Source organism: Argentina silus (genome assembly GCF_951799395.1).
Source record: "Argentina silus genome assembly, contig: scaffold_414, whole genome shotgun sequence".
NCBI lineage: Eukaryota > Metazoa > Chordata > Actinopteri > Argentiniformes > Argentinidae > Argentina > Argentina silus.
In genome coordinates this window covers 1-10,000 of record NW_028152684.1, presented here as the reverse complement: position 1 = coordinate 10,000, position 10,000 = coordinate 1, and the positions used below count along the sequence as shown (strand labels likewise).

At 46.6% G+C, this 10,000-nt stretch overlaps 1 protein-coding gene across 1 annotated transcript in view; it reads right to left on the bottom strand.

The window, feature by feature from the left end:
* The window catches only part of grip1 (glutamate receptor interacting protein 1), a gene marked incomplete at its 3' end in the record, with an annotated part of 19,869 nt that extends 12,233 nt beyond the window's left edge, over positions 1 to 7,636 (bottom strand). Inside the window, exons 1-4 of the mRNA XM_083697939.1 lie at positions 7,560 to 7,636; positions 6,350 to 6,485; positions 6,117 to 6,262; positions 939 to 1,022 (exon numbers count right to left, since the gene is read on the bottom strand). Of these exons, the coding sequence (XP_083554065.1) occupies positions 939 to 1,022; positions 6,117 to 6,262; positions 6,350 to 6,453 (334 nt within the window). The remainder of the gene's footprint in view (positions 1 to 938; positions 1,023 to 6,116; positions 6,263 to 6,349; positions 6,486 to 7,559) is intronic.
* Between the last annotated feature and the right edge of the window lie 2,364 nt (positions 7,637 to 10,000).

Below are 10,000 nucleotides of genomic sequence, written 5' to 3'. Positions count from 1 at the left end.
TCAAGCTCAGGGTCGGGGTTAGGGTCAGGGTCAGGGTTAGGGTCAAGCTCAGGGTTAGGATGAGGGTTAGGGTTAGGGTTAAGGTTAGGGCTAGGGTCAGGGTTAGGGTCAAGCTCAGGGTCAGGGTTAGGGTTAGGATCAGGATCAGGGTTAGGGTTAGGGTTAGGGCTAGGGTCAGGGTTAGGGCTAAGGCTAGGGATAGAGTTAGGGCTAGTGTTAGGGTTAGGGCTATGGTTAGGGCTAGTGTTAGGGCTAGTGTTAGGGCTAGTGTTTGGGTTAGGGTCAGGGTTAGGGCTAGTGTTAGGGTTAGGGCTAGGGCTAGGGTTAGGGCTAGGGTTAGTGTTAGGGTCAGGGTTAGGGCTAGGGTTAGGGCTAGTGTTAGGGTTAGGGCTAGGGTTAGGGTCAGGGTTAGGGTTAGGGCTAGTGTTAGGGTTAGGGTTAGGGCTAGTGTTAGGGTCAGGGTTAGGGCTAGTGTTAGGGTCAGGGTTAGGGCTAGTGTTAGGGTAAGGGTTAGGGCTAGTGTTAGGGTTAGGGTTAGGGTCAGGGTAAGGGCTAGTGTTAGGGTCAGGGTTAGGGCTAGGGTTAGGGTTAGGGCTAGTGTTAGGGTCAGGGTTAGGGCTAGGGATAGTGTTAGGGTCAGGGTTAGGGCTAGTGTTAGGGTCAGGGTTAGGGCTAGTGTTAGGGTCAGGGTTCGGGTTAGGGTTAGTGTTAGGGTCAGGGTTAGGGCTTGTGTTAGGGCTAGTGTTAGGGTCAGGGTTCGGGTTAGGGCTAGTGTTAGGGCTAGTGTTAGGGTCAGGGTTAGGGCTCGTGTTAGGGTTAGGGTTAGGGCTAGTGTTAGGGTCAGGGTTAGGGTTAGGGCTAGTGTTAGGGTCAGGGTTAGGGCTCGTGTTAGGGTTAGGGTTAGGGCTAGTGTTAGGGTCAGGGTTCGGGTTACCTACCTCGAATGACGAAGCCGAAGGTGTTTCCTTCTTTGTGCAGCGTCACCTCCACGTTCTTAAACATGACACCTGAGCCCTGCACCGCTACACACACAGGACACATCACCACCATCATCACCATAACACTACCATCATCACCATAATAATACCATCATCACCATCATCACCATAATACTACCATCATCACCATCATCACCATAATACTACCATCATCACCATCATCACCATAATACTACCATCATCACCATAATAATACCATCATCACCATCATCACCATAATACTACCATCATCACCACCATCATCACCATAATACTACCATCATCACCATAACACTACCATCATCACCATCATCACCATAATACTACCATCATCACCACCATCATCACCATAATACTACCATCATCACCATAACACTACCATCATCACCATCATCACCATAATACTACCATCATCACCATAATACTACCATCATCACCATCATCACCATAATACTACCATCATCACCATAATACTACCATCATCACCATCATCACCATAATACTACCATCATCACCATAATACTACCATCATCACCATCATCACCATAACACTACCATCATCACCATCATCACCATAACACTACCATCATCACCATCATCACCATAATACTACCATCATCACCATCATCACCATAATCATCACCGTTACTGTTAATACATATATACTGCTAGACTGCATTACCCATACAGCTCATATGCTGCTACACTGCTCATACTGTAACTATTTATTCTGCTATAATGCTACTGCTACTCACATACTGCTATACTGCACTGCTATATTACTGCTTATATTATACTATATTATACTGCACTACTACTGATCATATATTGCACTACCTGTAAATACTGTTCATTGCACTTTCTGCTATTTTGCACTTCTGGTTAGACGCTAACTGCATTTCGTTGTCTCTGTACTTGTACTCTGCACAATGACAATAAAGTTGAATCTAATCTAATCTAATCTAATAATACTACCATCATCACCATAATACTACCATCATCACCATAACACTACCATCACCACCATCATCACCATAATACTACCATCATCACCATAACACTACCATCATCACCATAATACTACCATCATCACCATCATCACCATAATACTACCATCATCACCATCATCACCATAATACTACCATCATCACCATAACACTACCATCATCACCATAACACCCATCATCACCATAATACTACCATCATCACCATCATCACCATAACACTACCATCATCACCATAATACTACCATCATCACCATCATTACCATAACACTACCATCATCACCATCATCACCATAATACTACCATCATCACCATAACACTACCATCATCACCATAATACTACCATCATCACCATAATACTACCATCATCACCATCATTACCATAACACTACCATCATCACCATAACACTACCATCATCACCATAACACTACCATCATCACCATAACACTACCATCATCACCATCATTACCATAACACTACCATCATCACCATCATCACCATAACACTACCATCATCACCATAATACTACCATCATCACCATCATCACCATAATACTACCATCATCACCATCATCACCATAATACTACCATCATCACCATAACACTACCATCATCACCATCATCACCATAATACTACCATCATCACCATAACACTACCATCATCACCATCATCATCACCATAACACTACCATCATCACCATAACACTACCATCATCACCATAACACTACCATCATCACCATCATTACCATAATACTACCATCATCACCATCATTACCATAATACTACCATCATCACCATAATACTACCATCATCACCATCATTACCATAATACTACCATCATCACCATAATACTACCATCATCACCATAACACTACCATCATCACCATCATCATCACCATAACACTACCATCATCACCATAACACTACCATCATCACCATAACACCCATCATCACCATAATACTACCATCATCACCATCATCACCATAACACTACCATCATCACCATAATACTACCATCATCACCATCATTACCATAACACTACCATCATCACCATCATCACCATAATACTACCATCATCACCATAACACTACCATCATCACCATAATACTACCATCATCACCATAATACTACCATCATCACCATCATTACCATAACACTACCATCATCACCATAACACTACCATCATCACCATAACACTACCATCATCACCATAACACTACCATCATCACCATCATTACCATAACACTACCATCATCACCATCATCACCATAACACTACCATCATCACCATAATACTACCATCATCACCATCATCACCATAATACTACCATCATCACCATCATCACCATAATACTACCATCATCACCATAACACTACCATCATCACCATCATCACCATAATACTACCATCATCACCATAACACTACCATCATCACCATCATCATCACCATAACACTACCATCATCACCATAACACTACCATCATCACCATAACACTACCATCATCACCATCATTACCATAATACTACCATCATCACCATCATTACCATAATACTACCATCATCACCATAATACTACCATCATCACCATCATTACCATAATACTACCATCATCACCATAATACTACCATCATCACCATAACACTACCATCATCACCATCATCATCACCATAACACTACCATCATCACCATAACACTACCATCATCACCATAACACTACCATCATCACCATAATACTACCATCATCACCATCATTACCATAACACTACCATCATCACCATAACACTACCATCATCACCATCATTACCATAATACTACCATCATCACCATCATCACCATAACACTACCATCATCACCATCATCACCATCATCACCATAACACTACCATCATCACCATAACACTACCATCATCACCATAATACTACCATCATCACCATCATCACCATAATACTACCATCATCACCATAACACTACCATCATCACCATAATACTACCATCATCACCATCATCACCATAATACTACCATCATCACCATAACACTACCATCATCACCATAATACTACCATTAGCACCATCATCACCATAATACTACCATCATCACCATCATCACCATAACACTACCATCATCACCATCATCACCATCACATTACCATAATTACCATCACATTACCATAATTAACACAACACTACCATCGTTAACATAACATTACCATAACATTACCATAATTAGCATAACACTACCATCGTCACCATACCATTACCATCATTAATATAACATTATCATAATTAATATAACATTACCATCATTAACATAACAATACCATAATTACCATAACACTACCCAACATCATGACCATGACCAACAACATTACCATATAAGGTGTAGTATGTAGTGTATAGGGTGTAGTACTAGTATGTAGTGTGCAGTGTAGTGTGTAGGGTGTCGTGTAGTGTATAGGGTGTAGTACTAGTATGTAGTGTAGTGTGTAGGGTGTAGTATAGTGTATAGGGTGTAGTACTAGTATGTAGTTTGCCTACCAGGCAGACATTGGTGTGGATGATGCCATCATCTACCTGCTACACAGAGCTCAGTCCCGTTTAGAGAAGGCTGGCAGCACGGTGAGGGTCATGTTCTTTGACTTCTCCAGTGCATTTAACACCTACAGCCCTGAATACCTGTAGATAAGCTGCTGAGGATGCAGGTGGACTCCCCCATTGTCTCCTGGACCAACAGGCCACAGTTTGTACGGCTGCAGGGATGTGTGTCAGACAGGGTGGTGAGCAGCACTGGCGCCCCCCAGGGGACAGTTCTGTCTCCTTTCCACTTCACCCTCTATACCTCAGACTTCAGGCACAACACAGATACTTGCCATCTGCAGAAGTTCTTGGACAATTCTGCTATTGTGGGATGTGTCAGTGGAGGCTAGGAGTATACCCTGCATACTACACCCTACACATTACACCCTACACACTACACCCTACACCCTGCATACTACACCCTACAGCCTACACACTATACTGCACACTAGATAGATAGATAGATAGATAGATAGATAGATAGATAGATAGATAGATAGATAGATAGATAGACATCTGAAACATTCTATACAGTGAGAAGAGTCCAGCATGATTTAACATCCCCCAGCCTGACTCTGATCACCCCGATCGAACCAGCCGGAGGTAGTGTGTAGGGTGTAGGGTGTAGTATGTAGGCTATAGGGTGTAGGGTGTAGTGTGTAGGGTGTAGTATATAGGGTGGAGGGTGGAGGCTGTAGGGTGTAGTATGTAGGGTGTAGTGTGTAGTATGTAGGGTGTAGTAGGTAGTGTATAAGATGTAGGATGCAGTATGTAGTGTGTACGGTGTAGGGTGTAGTATGTAGGGTGTAGGGTGTAGTGTGTAGGGTGTAATGTGTAGGGTGTAGTGTGTAGTATGTAGTGTGTAGTATGTACTGTGTAGGGTGTAGTATGTAGTGTGTAGGGTGTAGTATGTAGGGTGTAGTATGTAGGGTGTAGTATGTAGTGTGTAGTGTGTAGTATGTAGGGTGTAGTATGTAGGGTGTCTTGGGTGCTCAGCCCCTCCCACAGTGGTTTGACCACCGACCACTGGGAAGCATGTGACTGAATCCACCCGTCAGATAAAGTGTCATAATTAAACTTAATGTTAAACTTAATGTTGATATGGCACACTAATTAACAAGAACAAGAGTATGTAGGGTGTAGGGTGTAGTATGTCGGGTGTAGGGTGTAGTATGTAGGGTGTAGTATGTAGGGTGTAGTGTGTAGTATGTAGGGTGTAGTGTGTAGTATGTAGTGTGTAGTGTGTAGGGTGTATGTGTAGGTTGTAGTATGTAGGGTATCGTGTGTAGTATGTAGGGTGTAGTATGTAGGGTGTAGTATGTAGGGTGTCGTGTGTAGTATGTAGGGTGTAGTATGTAGGGTGTAGGGTGTAGTATGTAGGGTGTAGGGTGTAGTATGTAGGTTGTAGTATGTAGGGTGTCGTGTGGAGTATGTAGGGTGTAGTGTGTAGGGTGTAGGGTGTAGTATGTAGTGTGTATGTGTAGGTTGTAGTATGTAGGGTGTCGTGTGTAGTATGTAGTATGTAGGGTGTAGGGTGTAGGGTGTAGTAGCAGTACTCACAGACAGGGGGCAGCTCATACTCCACCTCCAGCACCACCCGCTCCCCGACGTTCTTCAGCAGGCTGATGATCTCATCATGACGGAACTTGGTCAGGTTGATTCCGTTAACGGAGCGGATGTAGTCACCGACAGTCAGCTGGTCGCTCCTGAGGGAGACGGAGGGTCAGGGGGGAAGTGTGTGTGTGTTTGTGTGTGTGTGTGTGTGTGTATGTGTGTGTGTGTGTGTGTGTTACCGGGCGGCGATGCCCCCCTGTCGTAGGTTGGACACGCGTGGTTTCCCATCCTTGTCGACGCCCCCGGAGACGGTCAGACCCAGAGTAGACCCCTCCTTCTTCATCAGCTCCACCTGACCACACCCCCGGAACTCCTCTGTAGAGGGGGGGGGGAGGGGAAGGGATGAGGGAGGGGAGGGGAGGGGAGGAGAGAGGGGAGGAGGGAAGGGAAGGGAGGAGGGAGGGAAGGGGTGGAGGAGGGAAGGAGGGGGAGAGGGGAGGAGGGAAGGGAAGGGAGGAGGAGGGAAGGGAAGGGAGGAGGGGGAGAGGGGAGGAGGGAAGGGAGGAGGGGGGGAGGAGGGAGGGGAGGAGAAAAGGGAAGGGAGGAGGGGGAGAGGGGAGGAGGGAAAGGGGGAGGGGGGGAGGAGGGAGGGGAGGAGAAAAGGGAAGGGAGGAGGGGGAGAGGGGAGGAGGGAAGGGAGGAGGGGGGGAGGAGGGAGGGGAGGAGAAAAGGGAAGGGAGGAGGGGGAGAGGGGAGGAGGGAAGGGAGGGGGGGGGAGGAGGAGGGAGGGGAGGAGAAAAGGGAAGGGAGGAGGGGGAGAGGGGAGGAGGGAAGGGAGGAGGGGGGGAGGAGGGAGGGGAGGAGAAAAGGGAAGGGAGGAGGGGGAGAGGGGAGGAGGGAAGGGAGGGGGGGGGATGAAGTATGAAGTCATGTTCTTGTACCAACATATATTTTTCAAGAGTGTTTTAAAAATTCAAGATACACTTTCAGAAGAGAGAGAGAGAGAGAGAGAGAGAGAGAGAGATGGTGTGTGTCTGTAGCAGACAGCTGATGTTTAATGCATCCTGAAGGCTCCAACCATCCAACACACACACACACACACACACACACACACACACAGCATACAGACACACTCACACACACACACACACCAGGAGGTTTATCTCCAGTGATGAGTCTACAGTCCTCATGTTTATAAACACAGATGTGACTGCAGAGAGAGGTTAGGGGTCGTTACCTAGGATACAGAGAAGTTATGGGTCATTACCAAGGATACAGAAAGGTCAGGGGTCGTTACCTAGGATACAGAGAGGTCAAGGGTCGTTACCTAGGATACAGAGGGGTAAGGGGTGGTTACCTATGTAACAGAGGGGTGGTTACCTAGGTAACAGGGGGGTGGTTACCTAGGTAACAGAGGGGTGGTTACCTAGGTAACAGAGGGGTGGTTACCTGGGATACTCTGTCTCCTGATGGCCAGCGCTCCATCTGCCGGTCTGGAGGGGGCGGAGTGTTTGGTGTACGGACCCTCATCTGGAACACACACACACACACACACACACACACACACACACACATGGTTACACACACACACACACACAGCCTCATCTGGAACACACACACACACTGTTACACACACACACACACGGTTACACACACACACACGGTTACACACACACACACACAATTACACACACACACAAACAGAGCAGCAGCGCTGCAGCACTTGAACCTGCCTGGAATACAGAATCTCCCTCCACCTTGACGCCCGACACAGGAGAGGGGGAGGGGAGGCTGTGTATGCGTGTGTGCATGTGTGCGTGCATGTGTGCTACAGCACACACACGCACGCACGCACACACACGCTCAGCTATTGTTGTCCTGGCTGTAGTGGGGCTAACGCTAGGCTAACGCTAGGCTAACGCTAGGCTGAATCACCATCCAGCTGACAGTGGTTAGCGTTAGCCTAGCGGTCTATCTGAATGTGTCAGTATTTTGTCCTCCTGCTACATTTGCGTCCGGTTTCACAGACGAGGCTCAATTCTTATTCCTCAGTGGCAATTTGCCATTGAAAGTGTTAATTAGTCCAGGACGAGGCTTAAGCTTTGTCTGTGAAACCAGCCCTTGATGCGTGAAGGAATAGACAGCACCTGAACCCTAAACCCTAACCCTGACCCCTGAACCCTAACCCTAAACCTGAAACCTAACCCTGAACCTTAACCCTAACCCTGAACCTTAACCCTAACCCTGAAACCTAACCCTGAACGTTAACCCTGAACCTTAACCCTGAACCCTAACTCTGAACCATAACCCTAACCCTGAACCCTAACCTTAACCCTAACCCTGAACCTTAACCGTAACCCTGAACCTTAACCCTAACCCTGAACCTTAACCCTAACCCTAACCCTGAACGTTAACCCTGAACCTTAACCCTATAGTGTGTAGCATAGTATAGTACACACACACAGACACAGACACACACACAGACACAGACACAGACACACACAGACACAGACACACACACACACACACACACACACACACACACACACAGCCCTAATCATTAATTTAGACATGCTAGTGACGTTGTGGCCATTTGTGTGTTTATTCAGCCAATGAAAACCTTTCGGTATGTGTCTTCTGCCAATGAGAAGGTGAGCTGAGTTAAGCCCCGCTCCAGTAAATCCAGACTGAGCGACTCTCTCTCTGGAGCCACCGTAGGCAAGCGTAACCAATCACACGAGGCCAGGCCAGCGTAACCAATCACACGAGGCCAGGCCAAGGCGTAACCAATCACACGAGGCCAGGCCAGCATAACCAATCACACGAGGCAGGCCAGCTGGACGTCTGCTGTGGTCTCAGCTCCAGATCTACCTAAACACCACCAGCTAGCATGTTAGGCTCTCTACCATACATGCTGTCTGTAGAGAGAGAGAGAGGAGAGAGAGAGAGAGAGAGACAGAGAGAGAGAGAGACAGAGACAGAGACAGAGAGAGACAGAGAGAGAGAGAGAGACAGAGACAGAGAGAGACAGAGAGAGAGAGAGAGAGAGACAGAGAGAGAGAGAGAGAGGAGAGAGAGAAAGAGAGAGAGAGAGACAAAGAGAGACAGAGAGAGACAGAGAGAGAGAGAGACAGAGAGAGAGAGAGAGAGACAGAGAGAGAGAGAGACAGAGAGAGAGAGGAGAGAGAGAGAGACAGAGAGAGAGAGAGACAGAGAGAGACAGAGAGAGAGAGAGAGAGAGAGAGAGAGAGAGAGACAGAGGGAGACAGAGAGAGACAGAGAGAGAGAGAGAGAGACAGAGAGAGAGAGAGACAGAGAGAGAGAGAGACAGAGAGAGACAGAGAGAGAGAGAGACAGAGAGAGACAGAGAGAGACAGAGAGATGGTAGAAGACTGGAGAAGCAGATGGTGGCACCATGGAAACCAGCTGTGGATTATTGCATCTGACCTCTTAAATCCTTGGTCGGTTTCTTTGTATATCACACACAAACACACACAAACACACACAAACACACGATCACACACACACACACACACACAAACACATGATCACACACACACACAAACACACGATCACACACACAAACACAGACACACACGATCACACACACACATATATACAGATTATACACAAACACGTCCACATACACATACACACACACATACACATACACACACAGACACACACAGGCTCTAAACGGTGCAATGAAATGTTGCCAGGCCAGCTAGCTGCTCAAAATGTATCAAATCTAATATCATCAAATAACAATAAACCAACAACAACAACGAGGAGCAGGAGGACGTAGAGGAGGTGAAGGAGGAGGAGGAGGAGGAGGAGGTGGAGGTGGAGGAGATGGAGGAGGAGGAGGTGGAGGTGGAGGAGGACGTAGA